At 42.0% G+C, this 24,812-nt stretch overlaps 1 protein-coding gene across 1 annotated transcript; it reads right to left on the bottom strand.

The window, feature by feature from the left end:
- Window positions 1-20,922, bottom strand: LOC129703547 (beta-arrestin-1-like). Its single transcript, XM_055646115.1, has 12 exons — window positions 20,752-20,922; window positions 19,555-19,615; window positions 17,503-17,547; window positions 16,705-16,904; window positions 15,611-15,670; window positions 14,968-15,041; window positions 13,040-13,175; window positions 11,440-11,524; window positions 6,741-6,813; window positions 5,999-6,136; window positions 3,343-3,417; window positions 1-1,167 (listed from the first exon to the last, which is right to left on the bottom strand). The coding sequence occupies exons 1-12, from the start codon at window positions 20,920-20,922 to the stop codon at window positions 1,077-1,079; spliced, it is 1,209 nt and encodes a 402-aa protein (XP_055502090.1). The 3' UTR covers window positions 1-1,076.
- Between the last annotated feature and the right edge of the window lie 3,890 nt (window positions 20,923-24,812).

Here is a 24,812-nt window from a genome sequence, read left to right as displayed (position 1 = left end):
GATATTTATTGAACTTTTTCTTTTTTTTCCCTCCATTATGTACAATGTTTGCATATTCACATATTCTGTTGTGCTGCAGCAAGTAAGAATTTCATTGCCCCGTCCAGGACATATGACAATAAAACACTCTTGACTCTTGACAGTCATAAGGGATCTTGACAGGGTAAATACAGGAATGGTGTCTCCCAGTGGGGAATCTTTGGAAATCACTACTCGCATAGGGAAGCTCAGCTGCTGGATATGTTCAGGGCAGGAATTGATAGACTTTGAATATTCATGTGATCATAGGATATGGGGTGAATACAGGAAAGTGGTGCTGAGGAATCAGCTGTGATGCTCACAGTGAATGGTGGAACTGGTGCAAGCAGCCAGTAGTCCTTCTCCTACTTCCATTCCTTGTATTCTTACATCATAACCTAGGACAAGACCAGAATTAAAATAAATTTTAATTGGCCGGAAATTTAATTTCACAATGCTGATTTGTAATAGTTTACCTCTCTCCAATTCAATTCCATAGACTAAATTATTTTGCAGAAGTTCAATTGCAGCGATTTTCAATGGCCCAAACTCCATCTTCTTTGCACATTTAAATGATTCACTCGTAATGTGGTCTGAACTCCTATCCATTCTTTACTGAGCATGTTTCCACTAGTGGGAGAGTCTAGGACCAGAAGTCATAGCCGAATTGAAAGACATTCCTTTAGGAAGAAGATGAGGAGGAATTTCTTTAGTCAGAGGGTGGTGACTCTGTGGAATTCTTTGCCACAGAAGGCCATGGAAACCAAGTCAATGGATATTTTTAAGGCAGAGGTAGAAAGATTTTAAATTAGTATGGTGCCAGGGGTTATGAGGAGAAGGCAGGAGAATTGGATTAGAAAGGAGAGATAGATCAGCCATGATTGAATGGTAGAGTAGACTTGATGGGCCAAATGATGTAATTCTGCTCCTATCACATGAACTTATTATGAAGTACTGTATTGTATCACTTTGCTCTCGATCCTAACCACTTTTTATTCTCACTTATTAGATAAAACATAAATCTATCAGGACCCCTGTGTCATTCAGTCAGCTGGTCTTTATGTTAATTCAGGATATATTTGGTGCTCACCAGCTGCGACCTCTATTGGGGGATTCATGAGCAAGAAAGGCAACTCCACAGCGGCATCACTGTAAAGGAAAAACAAAGTAAACAGATCACAAATGTCCCAGAAATGTTTGAGAATCTACACCAGGTCAAGAAAAGATCAGATAGAAGTAGGAGCCGGTGTGGGCACCTGGGTCTTCAAGCCACTCCCATGTTCAATCTGATTAGACACAAAACAACTCAGTGGGACAGGCAGCAACTCTGGAGAGAAGGAATGAGTGATGTTCCAGGCCAAGACCCTTCTTCCGACTTTAGACTTCAATGTGATTAACTCCACCTCTTGCCCTCAATTCTCTGATCTTCAAAAAAATTATCTATCGCCTCCCTTAAACCTTTAACCTAGCTTCTCCAATCTCTGAAGTAGATACTGTGATCCACATCCAGACTTGAAAAAAGCACAAAATGCTGAGAAGAATAAGTGTTAACTTCATAACAAGGAAAATAGGATCAAAGGGAATCATTTTAATTGGTGAAAGTTAAATGTTCAGGAACAGGGTCAGGAGAATAAGCAGCTCCAGGGGGTCTGGTTGAATGCGGGCCAGATGCTGGGCGTCAGTGGAATGGCAGAATGGGGCTGGGGAATAGATGCTGGTGTAACAGGGTAATGGGGACATAGGGGAATAGAGGTTGAGGTCCAGGATTCAAGAGCCAGGGGCTGGAGAAATGGGTTAATGACGAGTTGTTGGGAAATGGGGGCTATGGGAATGGGAAATGCGGGCTGGGGAATGGGGGAATGGCTGAGTGGGTGTGAGGGGTATACAAGAATAGCGGCTGGTACAGCTACTGCCTCACTGCAGCAGCGGAGACCCAGGTTTAATCCTGGTTCAGGATTGTTCTACCACCGTGTCATTGTGACCCTGGGAAGATGCTGGTGTTGCTTTACATTGCTGCAATGATGTGCCACTTGTTCTAAATCTCCCCCTGAGGGGAGGATTATCTCTGGCGTATACAGTGATAATATTCACTAAACTGCTAATCTTTCTTCATGAGTTAGATAACGCAGGAGACAGCAACATTCTAATCGGCTAAGAAAAGCATCACAATTCAGTTTTTTCATCTGAATTGTGTATGTATTTATGTAAATCCAATCAAATTCCTTGTTAATGAATTGAACACAGGAACATGACTCTAGTCTATGTGGGTTTGAGGTATTGAGGATTGTTTTTAATGTTACCAGTCACTATAGTAACAGGACTGGCAGATTTTCCAACAATTAAATTGGGATTTAATGGTTTCTATGATAGTCACCATTCTTATTTTATGCCCAAGCAACAGATGAAAATCAGACTTATGAATGTGACCTTCAAAAAACTGCAGCATGACCAGACTCATTGTCTACAGTGAAGTAGACAATCTATCTCAAACTTCAATTATTTAATATGTTATTACCTGAACAAAACAACTCCCAGCAATCTGAAAGTTAAAAAAAGGTAAATATAAATAGTAATAGTGATTGTGACATTACTGAATGACTGCTGTAAAATAATGTTAGTGCATCTTCCATCAGGTAGTCACACATGTCTCTACCAACACACTACCCTGAGGATGAAGATCAAATTCAAGCTAAGTGTACTCTGATACTGCCTCTCCTTTGTAATGGGACCTTCAGTTAGGAAGAAATCAATGCAAAGCAGAAATAGGAGCCAAAGCCGTGCTAGATCTAACTGAGATCACCACTTCTTACTATTTTTCCTGGGCAAACGTGTTTGGCGTTCTTCCCGCAATGCAAACTTGTGTTTGGCATTCTTCCTGCAACCTAAGGGCTGGATCTGTGCTTTCCTGTAACAGTACAGTGCTGGCCATCAGCCAAACCAATGACTTGAAGAGCAAGGCACACTCTCCTGGTTGCACCCTGGGCACTGAATTTGCAGACAGTTTGTCTGATGGTTACCTATTCTACAACTGGGGAGAAATTTTCTTTTACTGAAGGTCATCAAAATATAAGAGTCTGCATGGCTCAGTTTCACCCAAGGTAGAGCACTCACCCACCAAGGCACTGGAAGAGAATTTCTTATTAAAGTATTTCCCCGCTTTGGACTTTGGCTTCAGCTGTTCCAACCTCCGGACCTTCACCACTGAATGGGAAGGCTAGACTTAACACTATGAAACCAACACCCCCCCCTTCATCCTCCCCTTATCTGAAAACCTTATGGCAGTTAGATCAAGAGAGGAAATCACAACTGGTGTGTAACACTTACCCAGAAACAAACAACTGCACTTGAACTTTATAGGAGACAAGAATTCCCCAAACCCGATGTATTCCTTCCTTTATGCTGGAAACAGAAAATGACTGTGTTAGCTGATTAGAGGAATGGAGATATTAAAACCAGACATTTATTTACGTGGGAAACGACTATCATAAGTGAAAATATAACATATTGGAAAAACTGAAGTGATTGAAGGAGAGTGGGTTAAAGTTTCAGGTCGATAACCATAATTAGAATGTAACTACAGCAACAGGGAAAGGACAAGGGGAAGGAAAAAGGATCTGATAGTACTGATTTTCCAACCAGTTGTCAGAACCTGTGAAGAATAACCGAGTGTTTGTAACAAGAGGCAAAGTTTAAAGGAGATACGCGGGGCAAGTTGTTTTCACAAATAGTGATGAGTACCTGGAACGCTGCCAGATGTGTTGGTGGAGACAGATATGACTGAAGCTTTTAAACAGGCACATGGATATGCATGGAATGGAGGAATATGGGATCATGTACAGGCAAGTGAGATTGGTTTATCTTGGCATCATGTTTGGCACAGACATTGTCAGGCAAAGGGCCTGTTCTTGTGCTATACTGTTCTATGAGGTTATCAAAGAATGAGCCATGGCAGGTCAAAGCATCTACTTCCAGTGAAATAGGCATTGTGACAGTTGATGCATGGGCATGTCCCTGATCAAGGCCGTATCTAGTCTACACTTTGAGCTTTGAATTACTGTAAGGCAATGCCATTATCCCATAAGACATGACAGTAGAAAACACAAATAAATCATCAATTTAAGTAAGTCATAGTTATAGAGTCATACAGCATGGAAACAGGGCCGTTGGCTCAACCTACCCACACCGACCAACATGTGCCATCTACACTAGTCCATCCTGCCAGCATTTGACCCATTTCATTCTAAACCTATCCTATCCATGTACCTGTCTAAATTTTTCCTTAAACATTGCGATAGTATCTGCCTCAACTACCTCCTCCGGCAGATTGTTCCATACACCCACCATCCTTTGTGTAAAAAAGTTACTGAATCAGAGAGCCTTAAAAGGTGAGGGATATCAGAGTTGGCCATCATCACTCTGGGTTTAGCCTGCGTACTAGAATGCTGTAAGATTTCATTTCACAGGCAACTGAAAATACATCTCGCATCACACGCCCCTGGCACAATCACAAGCTCACACACTTTAAATTAGATTTTCCCCACCACTCCTCTTAAACATGAATATCACAGCAATATCTGTAGAAAAAAGATTACGTATGTACAGGAATATTACAGCTGTACAGATCTATTTATACTGAGTACCACTTGTTAGCCTGAATTGCAGAGAGGACCTTGTCCCAAATTACAGATGGTTGTGGATGTAGCCCAGTCCATCATACAAACCAGCCTCCATAATTGACGCGATCTACACTTCATGGTGCCTCGGCAAAGTAGCTCGTTCAATCCCTCTCCCATTGAGCAGAAGATAAAATGCTTGAAAGTACATACAACCAAATTCAGGAACAGCTTCTTCCCCACTGTTAACAGGTTACTGAAAGGTCCTCCCACCATAAGCTAAAGTGTAGCCCCAATCTTCCAGCCCATCTCATTGCAGACCCTGCACTTTCTCTGTAACCAAAACACTATAATACTGTTACAATATATTCTACACTTTGGTAATTTTCTCTTTGCACCACATGTTGTACTTGTGTGTGGTTTGACTGTATTCATGTATGGCACGATTTGACTGAATAGCACACAAACAAAGCTTTTCATACATTTTGGTACAAACAGCACAATAATTAAAAAAATATTAATATCAAATCAACAAACAATAGAAATACCAAGCAAATCTTGGACTTCTACCAGAGATATAGAAGGCAGAATACCTGTATCAAGCATGGACATTTCACAGTAGTGTTTTGGCTGTTATCAACTTGAAAAGCCGAACACTTCTAGACACTTTTGGTATCCTCACAGAGTAAAAGGAAAATTTCCATAGGGAGAGTGCTATGAAGACTGAGTAGACTGATTTCTGTGGTGGCAGGTTTGTCTTTGAGGAAATATTGAATGTACCAGGTCTGTATTCTCTGGAATTGAGAGGCAATCTCACTGAAGCTCACAAAATTCTTACAAGGCTCATCAAGGTGAATGCCAGGAGGATGTTTGCCTTGGTGGAAGAGTCAGGGATCATGGTCTACAGGGGCAGACCATTCAGGATTGAGATGAGGAGAAATTTCTTCACTCGGAGAATAGAAAATTGTTGTAATTCTCTGCCCTGGAAGGTCGTCGAACATTAATCCTTAATTTTATTCAAAGGTGAAATCCATAGATTTCTGGGGGTGGCATGGGTTTCTGTGGTGGCAGGTGGCAGAACCGAGATCTTCGGTTTCCTCCCACTCTCCAAAAACATACAGGGTTGTAGGTGAATTGGCCTGGTATCAATGTAAATTATCCCTAGTATGTGTAGGATAGTGTTAATGTGCAGGGAATGTTGGTTGGTGTGGACTTGGTGGGCCGAAGAGTCTGTTTCCGCACTGTATCTCTAAACTAAATTAAAACTAAACACAAGACAATTTTATTTATAAAGAAATTAATCTTTGAAAATATTAAGCCATTGGCCATGAAGTAACCACTTCTCTTGTAAAGCCTGCACATCTTACATGGTAGTAGAAGCTAAATTTGTGTCCTTATCTCTGATTTTTCCATCCAACGCCAAGCCATGCTTCTCACGGTTGTTGGCAACTATGGGATAGAGTGAGTAGACCTTCTTCAGAGTAGAACCTGGATTGATTTGTTCACTAAACAAGAATGCACATATCAATACGAGTGAAATGCAAAGAAGAGCAAACCATTATCCAAGGGTGCATATCCCAGCAGACATCGCCTGCAGCCCTGCAACCAACATGCACAGTGCCAACCCATTAAAATAGCAAACAAATAATAAACATTGCAAATGTTTCCTGCAAGCTCTGCATGTCAATACTCCAAGTAACACTTAAACTGAGTGGCTTCTGTCGCGATTTTTGAAACATCTAAAGCTCATTGCAATTTAAAGTGCAAAAAAATACAATTCAGAAAGATATTTGAACCTAAATTTGCCACATACTGGCTATGAAATATGAACAGACCAACTAAAATTTTGCAAAGGATTGGTTAATAAAATGTCAAGGAAATATACCCAGACCAAAAGCCTATGACATGGATGGATATCGAACCACTTCACTCTCCAGCATGTGAATTTTTCTTTTTTGGAAGTGAAGAAGTTCTGGTCTGGACCTTGAAAATTCTTTATCAGTTATCAACGTTAAAGAAAGGGGATGAAGCCACAACTTTGCATCGGACTGCCTGCTACGTCAGGTAGCTGTACTAAAAACTGAACCGACCGGAAAGACGATCACTTACATCACCTCCTGCTCGGCCACTCTGTGGCTGTATGTGTCATGTGAATACAGGAACATGGTCGAAATCTGATCAGCTGGGGACATAGACAATGCAGTTAGTCTTCATCGTGGTCAAAGGCAGACGTGGTTCACTTTATGGATGAACAACGACAGACAAACAATCACAGATTCACATCATTACAAGGTGGTTGTGAAAGTTTGCAGCAGAATCTGGATCGATTGGCCAGGTGGGCTGAGGAATGGTTGATGGAATTTAATCCAGAGAGGTGTGAGATGTTGCATTTTTGGACGTCGAACAAGGGCAGGACCTACACAGTGAATGGTAGGCCTCTGGGGAGTGTTGTAGAGCAGAGGCGATTGAGGAGTGCAGGTGCATGGTTCCTTGAAGGTCGAGTCGCAGGTAGATAAAGTGGTCAAAAAGACTTTTGGCACTTTGGCCTTCATCAGTCAGAATATAGAGTATAGACGTTGGGAGGTCATGTTGCAGTTGTATAAGACGTTGGTGACAATGCATTTAGAATATTGTGTTCAGTTCTGGGCATCATGTTATAGGAAATATGTTGTCAAGCTTGAAAGGGTTCAGAAAAGATTTACGAGGATGTTGCCAGGACTAGAGGGTGTGAGATATAGGGGGAGGTTGAGTAGGCTGGGTCTCTATTCCTTGGAGTGCAGGAGGATGAGGGGTGATCTTATAGAGGTGTACAAAATCATAAGAGGAATAGATTGGGTAGAGGTACAGTCTCTTCCCAAAAGAAGGGAAATTTGCACAAAGGGTGGTGGGTGTATGGAACAAGCTGCCAGATGAGGTAGTTGAGGCTGGGACTATCCCAACATTTAAGAAACAGTTGGACAGGTGCATGGATAGGACAGGTTTGGAGGGATATGGACCAAGTGCATTCAGGTGGGACTGGTGTAGCTGGGATATGTTGGCCAGTGTGGGCAAGTTGGGCTGAAGGGCCTGTTTCCACACTGTTTCACTTCTATGACTCGATGACTCCATGACTCTACAAAGTTGTCTGAGGCTACTGAAGTCACAAGTGTAGTTAGTTACTGATGAATATGGAAAGCATTGGTGTTCATTTGTTCTTGTAATTAATTTGTAACATTTCCACAAAGAGGTCCACACATTCTCAACATCACTACTGGATAGAAAGAGTAAAACATTAATGGATGTTCTCAAAGCAATCTTGAATAATTACAACATTCTCACAGATGCCTGGGAATCGCTGACCTATGGCCACGTAACATGGGAAGCAGCTTTGGGATGAATATTTAAAAGCTGGGGTCCATCCATCAGGAGCGCACAGAAGCTTCATAGTGGGAAGAGTTCAGTACGTCACAAACTATCCATCTGTCCTACCACAGTGGCTCTCATCTGCCCCATCTGTGGAAGATCCCACAGTTGTTCCATTGGCCATCTCAAAACACACAAAACACGAGCATGAACTAGAAAAAGTCATCCTTGATTCCATAGGACTGCCAAAGAAGAAAATGCCTTTTAATGCATTTTTGTGTCACCAATATAGCTGCAGCCTTGAACTTCCAAACATAACAATTAGGTGCAGAAAGACACGAGCAAAGTGCTGGAACAGCAGGAAAACTTTCATTGACACAGAAACATAGAAAATAGGTGCAGGTGGAGGCCATGCGCCCCTTCGAGCCAGCACCGCCATTCAATATGATCATGGATGATCATCCAAAATCAGTACCCCGTTCCTGTTTTCTCCCCATAACTCTTGATTCCGTTAGCCCCAAGAGTTATATCTAACTCTCTCTTCAAAGCATCCAGTGAATTGGCCTCCACTGCCTTTTGTGGCAAACACCACAAATTCACAACACTCTGATTGATTTTTTTTAAAATCTCAGTTCTAAATGGCCTACCCCTTATTCATAAACTGTGACCTCTGGTTCTGGATCCCCCCAACATAGGGACCATGTTTCCTGCATCTAGTCTGTCCAATCCCTTAAGAGTTGTATATGTTTCTATAAGATCCTCTCTCATCCCTCTAAATTACGGCAAATACAAGCCCAGTTGATCCATTCTTTCATCATATTTCCGTCCCACCATCCTGGGAATTAACCAGGTGAATCTACGCTGCACTCCCTCAATAGCAATAATGTCCTTCCTCAAATTAGACCAAAATTGCACACAATACTCTAGGTGTGGTCTCACCAGGGCTCTGTACAACTGCAATCCTTGCTCCTAAACTCAAATCTACTTGCTATGACAGCCAACATGCCATTTGCTTTCTTCACTGCCTGCTGAACCTGCATGTAGAACCTGCTGAATCTGCCATGAGCGAGGAGCTGGCCAAAGTTGACTGGAAAGATACCCTAGCAGGGATGACAGTGGGTCGACAATTGCAGATATTTCTGGGAATAATACAGAAGGTGCAGGATCAGTTCATTCCAAAGAGGAAAAAAGATTCTAAGGGGAGTAAGGGGCGACCGTGGCTGACAAGGGACGTCAGGGACAGTATAAAAATAAAAGAGAAGAAGTACAACGTAGCAAAGATGAGCGGGTAGCCAGAGGATTGGGTAATGTTTAAAGAGCAACAGAAGGTAACTAAAAAGGCAATACCGGGAGAAAAGATGAGGTCCGAAGATAAGCTAGCCATGAATAGAAAGAAGGATAGTAAAAGCTTCTTTAGGTTTACGAAAAGGAAAAAAATTGTTAAGTCCAAAGTTGGACCCTTGAAGACTGAAAAAGGTGAATTTATTATGGAGAACAAGGAAATGGCAGATGAGTTGAACAGGTACTTTGGATCCGTCTTCACTAATGAGGACACAAACAATCTTCCTGATATATTAGTGGCCAGAGGATCTGGGGTGAGGGAGGAACTGAAGGAAATCCACATTAGGCAGGAAATGGTGTTGGGTAGACTGATGCGACTGAAAGCTGATAAATCCCCAGGGCCTGATGGTCTGCATCCCAGGGTACTTAAAGAAGTGGCTCTAGAAATTGTGGACGCATTGGTGATCATTTTCCCACATTCTATAGATACAGGATCAGTTAATGTGGATTGGAGGGTAGCTAATGTTATCCCACTTTTTGAGAATGGAGGGAGAGAGAAAACAGGGAATTATAGACCAGTTAGCCTGACACATCAGTGGTGGGGAAGATGCTGGAGTCATTTATAAATTATGAAATAGTGGCATATTTTGATAGCAGTAACAGGATCGGTCCGAGTCAGCATGGATTTACGACGGAGAAATCACTCTTGACTAATCTTCTGCAATTGTTTGTGGATGTAACTAGGAAAATGGACAAGGGAGAGCCAGTGGATTTAGTGTACCTGGACTTTCAGAAAGCATTTGATAAGGTCCCACGTAGGAGATTAGTGGGCAAAACTAAGGCACATGGTATCAGATTCAGATTCAGATTCAGATTCAATTTTAATTGTCATTGTCAGTGTACAGTACAGAGACAACGAAATGCATTTAGCATCTCCCTTGAAGAGCGACATAGCAAACGATTTGAATTAAAAAAAATAATAAGTGTCCGGGGGGGGGGGTGTGGTGATTGGCAGTCACCGAGGTACGTTGTTGAGTAGAGTGACAGCCGCCGGAAAGAAGCTGTTCCTCGACCTGCTGGTTCGGCAACGGAGAGACCTATAGCGCCTCCCGGATGGTAGGAGGGTAAACAGTCCATGGTTGGGGTGAGAGCAGTCCTTGGCGATGCTGAGCGCCCTCCGCAGACAGCGCTTGCTTTGGACAGACTCAATGGAGGGGAGCGTGGAACCGGTGATGCGTTGGGCAATTTTCACCACCCTCTGCAATGCCTTCCGGTCGGAGACAGAGCAGTTGCCATACCATACTGTGATGCAGTTGGTAAGGATGCTCTCGATGGTGCAGCGGTAGAAGTTCACCAGGATCTGAGGAGACAGATGGACCTTCTTCAGTCTCCTCAGGAAGAAGAGACGCTGATGAGCCTTCTTGATCAGAGTAGAGGTATTGTGGGTCCAAGAGAGGTCATCGGAGATGTTGACTCCCAGGAACCTGAAGCTAGAAACACGTTCCACCTCCGTCCCGTTAATTGGGGGTATTGGGGGTAGAGTGCTGACATGGATAGAGAATTGGTTGGCAGATAGGAAATAAAGAGTAGGGATTAACAGGTCCCTTTCAGAATGGCAGGCAGTGACTAGTGGGGTACCGCAAGGCTCGGTGCTGGGACCTCAGCTAATTACAACATACATCAATGATTTAGATGAAGGGATTCAAAGTAACATTAGCAAATTTGCAGATGGCACAAAGCTGAGTGGCAGTGTGAAAACTGTGAGGAGGATGCTATGCGAATGCAGGGTGACTTGGGCAGGTTGGGTGAGTGGACAGATGCATGGCAGATGTAGTTAAATGTGAGAACCGGTACCGACCAGAAACGTCACCCAGCATTTTCCTCCAGAGATGCTCCCTGACCCGCTAAGAAACTCCAGCACCTTTGGTACTAACCAGCAGCCGCAGTTCTTTGTTTCTACATTTTGCCTAAGTCTCCTACCACATAGCAATGCCCTGTGGGACTCAGGACCACAGAGTTAGTTGGAAGCCAGCCTAGGCCAGTGATCCCATTGTAATGTGTCTTTATCTAATCCCTTTTGGATTCAAATTCCAATACACCGGAAGCATTTTGCATTTTTTTAATTTACAAACAGAGTTTGCTTTGATATAAATCTGGGTTCCAAAGTCTGAATTTGTCACCATACCTGTTACTTTGACCTTCTTCACTGTCTTGTTGGAATGGTTGATCACCTCAACACTCACTTCAACTGGTTCACCATGGTAATAAATCTATCAAAAAGTGCATTTCAAATCAGCATTTCAAATACTTTCCATAATTATACCGAACCTACTCCAACCCATTTTACTCTCTGTTTATTTATTTAGTCTGAAGAAGTGTCCCAATCCAAAACATCACCCATCCATTTTCTCCAGAGATGATGCCTGAGCCGCTGAGTTACTCCAGCATTTTGTGCCCATTTTATTCGCCCCATTTTGCATAAAACTCTCCCCTAAATTCTGCCACTCACGTACATTCCAGGAAACACTCCAGGTCGAACAATGCTGTATTTTGGGGAAGTGGGAGAAAACAGGAGCATCTGCAGAAAATCCAGGATCTCCAGGTTTGAACCTTGTGATGCGAATTTCATTGGAAATAAATGCTATTCTCTTCTTAGAAACATAGAAACATAGAAAATAGGTGCAGGAGTAGGCCATTCGGCCCTTCGAGCCTGCACCGCCATTCAATATGATCATGGCTGATCATCCAACTCAGTATCCTGTACCTGTCTTCTCTCCATACGCCCTGATCCCTTTAGCCACAAGGGCCACATCTAACTCCCTCTTACATATAGCCAACGAACTGGCCTCAACTACCTTCTGTGGCAGAGAATTCCACAGATTCACCACTCTCTGTGTGAAAAATGTTTTCCTCATCTCGGTCCTAAAAGATTTCCCCCTTATCCTTAAACTGTGACCCATTGTTCTGGACTTCGCCAACATCGGGAACAATCTTCCTGCATCTAGCCTGTCCAACCCCTTAAGAATTTTGTAAGTTTCTACACGGTCCTCCTCAATCTTCTAAATTCTAGTGAGTACAAACCGAGTTTATCCAGTCTTTCTTCATATGAAAGTCCTGACATCCCAAGAATCAGTCTGGTGAACCTTCTCTGTACTCCCTCTATGGCAAGAATGTCTTTCCTCAGATTAGGAGACCAAAACTGTACGTAATACTCCAGGTGTGGTCTCACCAAGACCCTGTACAACTGCAGTAGAACCTCCCTGCTCCTATACTCAAATCCTTTTGCTATGAATGCTAACATACCATTCGCCTTCTTCACTGCCTGCTGCACCTGCATGCCTACTTTTAATGACTGGTGTACCATGACACCCAGGTCTCGTTGCATCTCCCCCTTTCCTAATCGGCCACCATTCAGATAATCCTGTTTCCTGTTTTTGCCACCAAAGTGGATAACCTCACATTTATCCGCATTATACTTCTCGAATTGAATGCTAGGATTTTAGAATGGTATTTCAATTCTTGATGTTTCAAAATCAAAAGGGCGACTTTGTTTCAACTCAGGGGAGCTATTAAATCCAAATAGCTATTCTTTCTTTCCTGAGTATACTTTTATCCAGTGGTGGGCAGAACACTGGGAGGTTTCCTGCTATTATAGCAAATGTTTTACCTCCACCTGAGCAGGAAGAAAGAACCTGTTAAAAAGTTGGCAAAGCCTGTTTGGCAACTCTGATCTCAGCCTCCTCTCTCGCATTGCCAGGATGATTTATGACTGACCAAACTCTCACCTCTTTGTTGAGTGATGCTTCCAGCTGAAGACATTTGTCTGACATGAGGAACAGTCTGCATGTTTTCGCCACTGGCTGGAAAATCGGTTTATCAGGAGCAAACTGCACCTTACGGATAACCATGGACACGGAACTCCTGGGAGAAAAAATGATTCAGTAAATGGACCATCCAGAACAACCAATTGCAAGTGGAGGAATGTTGGTAGTTCAATGGTGTTGAAACTAGACAACCATTATTTGCATTATATTTTTTAAAAAAAGCATTGAGTGTACATGTCAATCCACTATGTATGTATGTATGTATGAGTGAATATATTGAACATTTGGATAAAAAGTTTAACTTTGTGCTTCATGTGTCATTTTGTATCATTTTTGTTTCTATCACCAAATAGAGTAGAACATTTATTTGTAATAGAACAAATCCCGATGCTTGCATTATCTTTGATCTGTGTGGCCTTCCTTTGGTCATAGAAAATCTTTGACACACTCTCCAAGAAAACTTAGGAACGCTATAATCTGCTCCTCATAAACTCTGTCATTAATTACCACATGACACTACTCAAACACCTCAACACCATCCAGGATAAAGCAGCCATCTTACCACCAGGTGGCACCATGATGGCAGCCTCGCCAACAGTCTGTCTGTCCTTTCATTTTTATTTTGTTATTTTTTGTGTGTTTTAAAAGTTTGTGTTAATGTCCTCTGGTTAGTTTTATGTGGGGGTGTGAGGGATGGGGTCTGGGAAACTTTTTTTCAATCTCTTACCTTGCCGGAGAAGCGATTTTTTTCCAAGTTGTATCTCAGCGGCCTAACATCATGGAGCTGGAGACTGACTTTGAGCTCCATCGCAGGGCGTGGACACCATTGGGGTCGATCCCTTGCCTGGGATAGACGCTCCAACCGCGGCCTACTTCTGCGCTATATCTCTACACTAAACTAAACTAAACTAAAATTCTTACTTTTCAAGATGTTTTTATGCACATATATGTGTTTTCCAAGTTGCCTGCAGCAAGATCCCACAAATAATCCATGAACTGACTAACCAGATAATAACCAGATTATCTAATAATAATGATCTGATGATGCTGCTTTACACCAAACCAAGCAAGGCACAAAATGCTGGAGTAACTCAGCGGGTCAGGCAGCATCTCTGGAGAACATGGATAGGTGACAATAGGAAAGACAGTGGAATTATCTAGTTTGGTTGATGAAGATGCAGCCTACAGAACATCATGTGATGGGAGTACCATCATGAAGGCAATGCAACAGTCCAGAAGGTGATTTTCCATCACTTTTTCAAAGGGGAATGGACAATAAATGTTGACCTTGTTCAGTGACTGACACTTCCCTAGATAAATAAAAACAAATCTAATTGTGAAAAATTCGTCCTTTCAGGCCAACAGAGATTCACTCTTTGATCTGAATTTGGTCAACTATTTCACAATGTGCCTATGAAATCAAGCCAAAAGACACGAGCCCTACACGTTCTGCCCGTACCTACATTATCCAACTTATACCACACAATTGTTTTGCCCACAAAAGATTTCTGCGCATCAACAATTTTTAACTGTCTCATTCACAAAACAATGCTGAGAAATTTAACATGCTAAAAGTACATAATAATCTTACATCAATGTGTATTGAAAGCCAAAATATTTTGCCACCTGCATATGATTCAATTGTTTGGATCCAGAGAGTGCCTGCATAAGCAAATCCATTTTTAAAAGGACAAGGGATTAGCTGTGTCTGCATTAACAGAACTAATGCTCAACACTGATCCACTGCCAGCACTGTGAACCAGCTTGGCTTGCTAATCAAACCCTGAGAACTGTTACTTCCTGTATTTTTGTACGTGTTGTGTTTATTGCTCTGCAGAGAAAGAAAGCAATGTCGATCATTTTCCGCGTTTGGACGAAGCTAAATGTACCTTTTGGGGATTTTTGCGTCAAAGCGGGAAGATTTTGCACAGAACGCACTGATCTGGAAGTCCACGCCGCAACACTACGGAGAAAGCAGAAAATCTTTCCTCAATCGTACACATAACGGAAGAAAGGTCAGCACACTCTGGAAACACCCACTGGAATAATTCATGACCAAGCCCTAAAATGAGAGACTGCTGATGGATGACCAGAAGTCTATCGCGAATGCCCTGACAAAAAGCCTTCCCATCAAGCAGCTTAGGAGAAGTCCAGATCTGATTTTGCCCCTTAGTTCTTCCACTGTGGGGGGCACCTGTTAGCATTGAAGCAGAATTAACTCCAAGTCCTACTGCAATGACAGGTTATGTTGCTGCCAAAAGGTCATCATGATCCATAGTGTTTTCCAGCTGAAACCATATGGACAGATGGTGCATTGTGTTCTATTTGAATACAATACACAATGTGCTGCCCTTGGCCAGCATCCAGTGCCTTATGGCCTCCATTCCTGCATTATATCTTTACAAGGCTTTCCAGCAGTATTCAGCGTTACCATTATAACTAATGGAATTATTCATTAAAAAGATGGAAACAAGTGCAATGTCTGCAGCAATTGAAGACCTGATTCCTATAACAACACGTAAAATATCTCACCTTGTCGACTTCCTTGGGACCCAGTTGCAAGGTTATAGAGCAGGGTAGATAGTCTGGGAACTGTCAAGGGTGAAAAAAGGAATGTTAATACATTGAGAAGACTCGTTATTTCCATGGTTTTCAACACAGGCTTCAATGCTGGGTCCTTTGATGTTTATCATATATACTAATGCTTTGCAAGAGAATGTAGGTGGCATGATTAGCAAGTTTGCAGATGATACCAACATTCTTGGTGTAATGGAGAGTGAAGAAAATTGTCTAAGGTTACAACAAGATCTAGAAGAATTGGGATGGAGGTCAAGGGAATGGCGAATGCTGACACCCATAAGATTTAGCCTTGTGCAGCCCAGAGTCACATATAGGCTAGATTGGGTGAGGATGGCAGATTCCTTTCCCTGAAGACAATTGGATCGGTTAAAATAGGAATTCAGTGACTTTGTGGTTATTATGACTGACAATAATATTTTTCTTATTCCAAACTCATTTAATAACATGATTTTAAATTTCCCCGCTCCTGTGGTTGGATTTAAACCCATATCAAATAAGATCTGCACTCAAATAAGTTTATCATTGTGCCCCACCAAACTAGTTAGTTGCGTTTCAAGATGTGATAAGGGCATATTAAATCCTCTGCTTTGCTACCCATAAATTGCCTTTGATATAATAATAACTCTAATTTTTCACAGTGTCCAATTGATTTCCACTTAAATGAACACCAGAAAAGTGCCTCCTGAGGAGTCATCATGAAATGAAGGAGCTTTGTAGTAAGGCATTCACTGGCAGGAATTAGATATTTTGCCTGTATTGTCTTACCAAAATGAATTACATTTTTGTACCCTTCACTTTCAAGCCAGCTTAGCAATATCACAGGCAGGCAAGAGTGATTAGGCTCTAATAACACTTCTATTTTAAATGGACCACAGGTTTAAATTGCATTCAGAGGCAGCCAACTAAAGATTGGTGCAATGCTGAAAAGCAACGGTGCCTGGTTGAAACAAGGTATGAAAATGGTTGAATGATTCCTTAGCTCATCCTGGTGACAAGTACATGAATTACTCCATAACACCAAGAGAGAGATAGAGAGAGAGAGATACCTGAAAGCAGAAAGGATAAGCATTGTCTCCAAATTTTATTGCTAAACGTTCTTGCAACTTGGTCAGTGGTTTAGGCTTTTGGCCTGAAGGGGGTGGATATACTTGGATTGTGGCCATATACAGATCCCTTCTGAACGTCAACCCACAAACATCAATGTCCTCCCGTCCGTAACGGAATGATGAGAGCAGTCTGCAAAAAACTGAAATGAAGATCACAAATAATCATTGGGAGTTTCTATTCTGGAACTTCTGCTCAAGAAACTTGGGCTCGATCACCTGCTTGGCTTTGCACGTGACCAGATCTGAATTCAAAACAAATCAGGGTTTCTTTGGTGGGCTTGGTGACTCAACATATCAAGTCAATACATCTGTGGTCTCCTGTGCACTGAGTTAATGATTTCAGTTCTTATTTTCATCCTCAGGATGTAGGTGACAATAGGGGTAGGGCTAAAGGTATGAGGCTGAGTGAATGTGGAGTTGGTGCTGGGGCTGAAAGAGACTGAATGTGCTAGCTGAGTGTGTGTGGTGCTGAGTGTGGAAGATTGTGCACCTGTGGCTAGATTTGCAACGATGCATTGTAATACTGTAAGTAGGCCACTGTATGCACTGCATGTCAAACTGCATGTGTGTAAGCTAGACCATGTGTGAGGCTGTGTTTGGGAGGCTGAGAATGTCTGTACTAAATAAAACCGATTCATCTCACCTCTAGGCAGAACAAACTTCTTAAGGCACTGTACCAGAAAGTAAGTAGGCAGTTTGCTTATGTGTAACGTTTAATAACTGTGCTGGATTTCTCACCTTTTCTATCCTTTATGTAGCCTGTGTCCAATACAAGCACACCGTCTGAAATGTAATCAGATAAAATCAGTCATTGAAATCAGCTCTGGCTGCCTTGCATGATATGTCCATCACTGTGCTTCTAATTAAGAAGTTCATGGATACTGTGGTATCATTCATCCCCTGTAACAGCCGAGAACGTTAATGGTCCATTGCAGGAACACTGTGTAGTTTATTCAGCAGCAACATCAACCCCAAATCTCCCATCAACTAAACCCCAGGAAATTATAGTGTTCATCCAACATTATTAGAGGCCCTGGATTTCCCATCATCTAGCTTCAGGACACTGTGGGGTTCATCCAGCTTTGTATTAGCTCTGGGTAGGTTGGACTGCAATCAATGTCAATCCTGCCATCCACCAGGCCTGAGCTGCTGCGTGGACATGCCGACCTCCTGAACAATCTAAAGGTTCTGCTGAGATACACTGCCTTCAGTAAAGGGTGCTCTGTTAAAAGTTCTATCTCTAATTATTTACTTATTCAGCACAAAGGATCTTGCAGCAGGGAATCGAAAAACTGTTTTTTCGGGGGTGATTAGGGAGTGTGAGAAGATGCTCGATAGGGTTCAAGGAGATGATTACGAGACTCAAGGGCAATAGCTAGGTATGGGCATTGGAATCAGTAATTATAAATGAAAGAAGGATCCTACCAAGAAAGAATAGTGCCTCAAACCCCAAGGCAGTGGCATGAACCAGTTAAGATTGGTCCCTATAATTAATCCCAAAATAGGCTTGGTATCTTGTTACTTTCCACAAGTCTTCAAGACTCCTAATGTTTGAAGGCCTTCATAGAAACACAGAAAATAGGTGCAGGAGTAGGTCATTTGGCCCTTTGAGCCAGCACCGCCATTCAATATGATCATGGCTGATCATCCAAAATCAGTAACCCGTTCTGGCTTTTTCCCCATATCACTTGATTCCCTTAGTCCTAAGAGCTAAATCTAACTCTCTCTTGAAAACATCCAGTGAATTGGCCTCCACCGCCTTCTGTGGCAGAGAATTCCACAGATTCACAACTCTCTGGGTGGTTTAGAGTATCACTAAAGGGATGATGGAATGAGCATCTTACACTATTTGGCAACAGTGCTTGTGCTAAACAGGTGGGCAGGAGGCAGCAGATGAAACAGGTTCAATCTGTAGAGATTGCATGTTCTCCCTGTGACTGCGTGTGCAACTCTGGGTGCTCCGGCTTCCACCCACATCCCAAAGACCTGCTGGTTGTTGGGTTAATTATTACTGCAACTGAGCCCCCCGTTACAGGTGGATGTCAGGGGAATTGACAGAGGGGAGTTGATGGGCATAGAACAGCAAAAATGTTACAGGGGAATATGCGAGGCAATGGGATTGCTCTGAGAACCAGCATTGACTCAATGGGCTGAAAGGCTTTTTTTTATGTCATGAGGAAATATGAGAAATGCGAGAACCTTGCACATCCTTGCAGAGATGTAGCATTCTCAGAAGGACTCAGATTCAGGATTCAGAGGTGTGTTGCCAGTATATAAAGTCCCTAATCCTGTTCAGTGATCACAATCAAATTACCTCCACTTGTACTGAATGAAGAAATTTCCAGGTCATAGCGATCAATCTAAAGGGTTTTAAATCCACACAGCCTCCAGCAAGGCAGTTTATGCTTTCCGGAGCTGTCTGTTCCTCGGTACTTTATCGGAATTCAATATCCCAATTCCCATTAATTAGTCTGAAGATGGGTCCCAACCCGGAATGTCACCTTTAATGTTGTCTGGCCAATTGAGTTACTCTAGCCATTTATGTCCTATCCCAAAATAAAAGCTAACTTTGGAAAAATCAGTGTAAGTGTGCATGCTAATATCAGGTATTGATTAAATGTAAAGCAATTGATCAAATGTAAAGAAATTTTATGTGGGACTACAATTTGTTAGCATGATTGCTCCAGTTTAATGGTTGCTAAACAGCTGGAAACATTCTCCCTCTTGCAGTAAAAGAGCCAGAGAATAGAATCCTCCTCTGTTATCCCTCACAGAGCATACATACTGTACCTACTGGGTCTGTATGGCTGACGTGATCCACAAAGTCTCTCTTGCCCAAGTAGACTGCAATCTGTAAAAACAGAAGTATGATGCTGAATGATGGAGATGGGCACTGCCAATTATATCTCCCAGCCGTAACTACATGTAAAAAAATCAAAGGCTGGCGATATACAGAGGTTGGCCAGTAACCCTGAGAACTAGACAGAGTTGACATTTCTGGTCAAGCGGTTTGCATCAGACCTGGAAACATGTGGAAAGTTCAAGAGAGGGAGAGGGGTGAAACAAACAGAGGGAATTGCAGTGATAGTGTAGATCAAACTTGCGCCACCATGCTGCCCAAAAATTATTTCTGTGAAGTGCTCATGTGACAATAAGCACAATTGGACCACTGAAACCCACATGGCCACAAGGAGAACGTAGCAAATACCACACGGACAGCGCCAGAGTTCAGGATCAAACCTGGGTTTGCGGCGCTGTGAGGCAGCACCTCTACCAGCTGGTATCTGAGTGTTTCTAGCATTTCCTGTTTTTATTATGCTTATATGGTGCCTTGAATAACCAAAATGCTGTACTATAATGAAGTATGTTCCTTTTCAGTATTATAATCTTCATTGTAATGTAGAGAATTTTGGCAACCACTTTGATCAAAGCAAAACAACCGGGTAATCTGTTGGGTCAGTGTTGGTTAAGGTACACAGATTGCTTTAACCTACTGTAGCTCCCTATAGTTGTCAATGAGTCTCAGTGCAGCAAATGAGGTTGTTTAATATTCTCCTATTAAATAATCATGAGATTTTGAACTCAAGACTCACAACATGATTCTACCACCCACTTCCATAATAGTGGCAATTCATAAACACCAATTAACCTACCAACCTGCATGTGCTCAGAATATTAGTGAGAAATAGAGAACATGGGAAAAACTCATGCGATCACAGGAAGAAGAAGCAAACTTCAAACTCAGCGTGCCAGAGGTCAAGATTGGACCTGGGTGGCCGGAGCTATGAGGGTACAACCCTATCAGTTACGCCCCACATTCACTGGCCCGACACTGCTATTTATCTTTCACGGATAGACCTATTCTCTAATTTCAGCCAACCCAAATCTTCCACACAACCAGGACATTGATGCGACAATGTCTTATGACATCTGTGAGGAAGAGATAAAAACAAGTAAAACCCTCGGAAGGTAAGGGATGTCACGCACCGCGTTATCACGGGTCGTCTTCTTGAAGACGATGTTTTTGGGGCCAGGAGGTGGGGGCATCATTTTTGCGACAACCACACTGGGAGCGGGGTTCTTCTGAGGCTCGGGATTGCTCATCCTTCCTGGTGTGATATTATGTAAAGAGGCTGAAGAGCAAAAATTGTAAAACATTGATAAGTGAAGTTCACAAACTTTGCTCAAAGCTTAACATAGCAGTACAACATTTTTCAAACACGCCTTCCCACCACCACATGTTGTAATTGTTTTGGATCCTTCCAATATTCTACCAGGCAGCTGGATAATCTTGTAATTTGTTACAAGGCCAGCTTGCCTTCCACAACCGTCTACCATGTCAACTTTGGTACCAATCAGGCCTGTCAGAATATGTGGCCACTTGGATTTGCAGTTTTCTTTGACTTGCCTAGAGTCATAGAGTAATAAAGCATGGAAACCGAACGTGTTCATGCCAACCAAGATGTATCCGGTCCAGTGATCACAATACCATTAGTTTCAATATAATTATGGAGAGGGTTAGAACTGGACCTAGGGTTGAGATTTTTGATTGGAGAAAGGCTAACTTTGATGAGATGCGAAATGATTTAAAAGGAGTGAATTGGGACATTTTGTTTTATGGGAAGGATGTAGAAGAGAAATGGAGGACATTTAAAGGGGAAATTTTAAGAGTACAGAATCTTTATGTTCCTGTTCGGTTGAAAGGAAACAGTAAAACTTGGAAAGAGCCCTGGTTTTCAAGGGAAATTGGACATCTTGTTCGGAAAAAGAGGGAGATCTACAATAATTATAGGTAGCATGAAGTAAATGAGGTGCTTGATGAGTATAAGGAATGTAAAAAGAATTTTAAGAAAGAAATTAGAAAAGCTAAAAGAAGATATGAGGTTGCTTTGGCAAGTAAAGTAAAAGTAAATCCAAAGGGTTTCTACAGCTATATTAATAGCAAAAGGATAACGAGGGATAAAATTGGTCCATTGGAGAGACAGAGTGGACAGCTATCTGCAGAGCCAAAAGAGATGGGGGAGATATTGAACAATTTATTTTCTTCGGTATTCACCAAGGAGAAGGATATTGAATTATGTGAGGTAAGGGAAACTAGTAGAGTAGCTATGGATACTATGAGTTTCAAAGCAAAAGAAGTACTGACTCTTTTGAAAAATATAAAAGTGGATACGTCTCCAGGTCCTGACAGGATATTCCCTAGGACATTGAGGGAAGTTAGTGTAGAAATAGGGTAATGGTGGATGGCTGTTTGTCGGGTTGGAGGCAGGTGACTAGTGGGGTGCCTCAGGGATTTGTGTTGGGTCCTTTGTTGTTTGTCATGTGCATCAATGATCTGGACGAAGGTGTGGTAAATTGGATTAGTAAGTATGCAGATGATACCAAGATAGGGGGTACTGTGGATAATGAAGAGGATTTCCAAAGTCTACAGAGTGATTTAGGCCATTTGGAAGAATGGGCTGAAAGATGGCAGATGGAGTTTAATGCTGATAAATGTGAGGTGCTAGACCTTGGCAGGACAAATCAAAATAGGACGTACATGGTAAATGGTAGGGAATTGAAGAATACAGTTGAACAGAGGGATCTGGGAATAACCATGCATAGTTCCTTGAAGGTGGAATCTCATATATATAGGGTGGTAAAGAAAGCTTTTGGTATGCTAGCCTTTATAAATCAGAGCATTGAGTATAGAAGCTGGGATGTAATGTTAAAATTGTACAAGGCATTGGTGAGACCAAATCTGGAGTATGATGTACAATTTTGGTCGCCCAATTATAGGAAGGATGTCAACAAAATAGAGAGAGTACAGAGGAGATTTACTAGAATGTTGCCTGGGTTTCAACAATTAAGTTACAGAGAAAGGTTGAATAAGTTAGGTCTTTATTCTCTGGAGCGCAGAAGGTTAAGGGGGGACTTGATAGAGGTCTTTAAAATGATGAGAGGGATAGACAGAGTTGATGTGGACAAGCTTTTCCCTTTGAGAATAGGGAAGATTCAAACAAGAGGACATGACTTCAGAATTAAGGGACAGAAGTTCAGGGGTAACTTGAAGGGGAACTTCTTTACTCAGAGAGTGGTAGCGGTGTGGAATGAGCTTCCAGTGGAAGTGGTGGAGGCAGGTTCGATGGTATCATTTAAAAATAAATTGGATAGGCATATGGATGAGAAGGGAATGGAGGGTTATGGTATGAGTGCAGGCAGGTGGGACTAAGGGAAAATAATTGTTTGGCACGGACTTGTAGGGCCGAGATGGCCTGTTTCCGTGCTGAAATTGTTATATGGTTATATGGTCCCATCTGAGCTAGTCCCATTTTCACATGTTTACCAAATAGCCTTCTAAATCTTGCCAATCTGTAAACCCGTCCGAGTGTCTTCTAAGTATTGTTATAGTACCTGCTTCAACTGCCTCCTCTGACAGCTCATCCCATATACACATCACCCTCTGGGTGAAAAAGTTGCCCCTCAAGTTAGTATTAAATCTTGCCCAACTCACCTTAAACTTACAGTCTCTGGTTCTTGATTTACTCCATCAACAACATTTAAAAGACATTTCATCTGGTACACAGACAGGAGATTTCATTGGTGAGATCATTCATTGTACAATTATGATTGACACTGGATCTGCTAAATAAGACATCGTATTCCCGCTGATACTACATGTTAATGATTCATGAGCAAAAGCCCTTTAACCATGTTGTGAGATGTGAGTATGAAGCTTAGAATATTGTCATGAAAATTCTAAAGGACAGGAAAAAATATGAGGTGGATATATATGAATGTTAGGGAACAGTAATGGATGATGGAGATTGTGTTTACATCAGTAAAAAGTCAGCATTCCATGGCACAGTGTGCAAACTGGTAGAACAGATATTGGGAGCTGAGGTAGAGATGCAATTGACCTTAACTACACGTGTTAGGTCTTTTAAACTTATTTTGCCGCACTGCAACCAGTTTCCTGCTGCTACAATCTTGATGTTCACCTCACAATTCTTTCCACTGCAAATTAATCCCCTATATGGAGGACATCCTGGACCACTGCAGTTAGTGGATATCTCTCCTCATTTACATCTTTTTTAGAGATACAGCTTTACAGCCATTTACACGATCTGGCAACTGGCTTGCACAACAGTGAATGAATGACTTTGACCTATCGAGTCCTCTCTGACCAGCGATCCCCGTACACTAGTTCCCTACACACTAAGGACAATTGACAGAAACAAATTAATCAACAAACCTACACATCTTTGGAATGTGGGAGAAAACTAGTGCACCTGTAGAAAACCCACACGTTCACATGGAGAATGTACAAATTCCATACAGGCAGCACCCAGAGTCCGGATTGAACTAAGGTTTCTGGTGCTGTAAGTCTTGTTCGCCAAAATCCAAAACCAAATTTAAAAACAGTGCCTGCTTCATGTATGCTCCTTCATGATTTCCACCAGTGGGAGATGTGTACTTCTCCAATGAGAGCTGTAGCATGTCTTCTGACAGCACCAGATAAAATCAGCCAGTAAAATGAGTCCTTGTTGATACACCACAAGGCAATAAATGATACTTTCTTGCTGGCTGGACAACAGCATTGTGATAACGAGATGGAGGTATGATTCTTCTCTGCTAGGAGTAGGCAAAACACACATCATAACTAAGCTTTCATTTTCTGACATAACCCAGTTTAGATCTTTCAACCTTTTATAATTTTTCCATTGTTTTTTGAACTTGCTAATAATTAAGCAGTTATACAAATATAGTTTTTTTTAATCCTATGCACGATACCCATTTACTAGTTTGTTTAAAAAATAGTTTAAATAAAATTGGATAGTTTTTGATAAGGTACCTTAGACAGTCGACCTCAGCTTGGGGAGGAAAACCAATAAATGCTTGAAGAAGAATCCCTTGGCAATCTGTTTTCTTCTTTAGGTATTTAGGTAAGTCAGAGGATGAGCCTTTGTCTTGTACTACACTGACTGCAATAGGACAGCAATTGGACAAAATTGTATCTGCCAGGAATCAGTATCTGAGCGGATTACTAGCTGTGATGAGGAGTAATG

Source organism: Leucoraja erinacea, chromosome 14 (genome assembly GCF_028641065.1).
Source record: "Leucoraja erinacea ecotype New England chromosome 14, Leri_hhj_1, whole genome shotgun sequence".
In the NCBI taxonomy this organism is placed as follows: domain Eukaryota; kingdom Metazoa; phylum Chordata; class Chondrichthyes; order Rajiformes; family Rajidae; genus Leucoraja; species Leucoraja erinaceus.
Note: the sequence above shows the minus strand (reverse complement) of the source record. Positions and strands in the feature narration are given on the sequence as shown.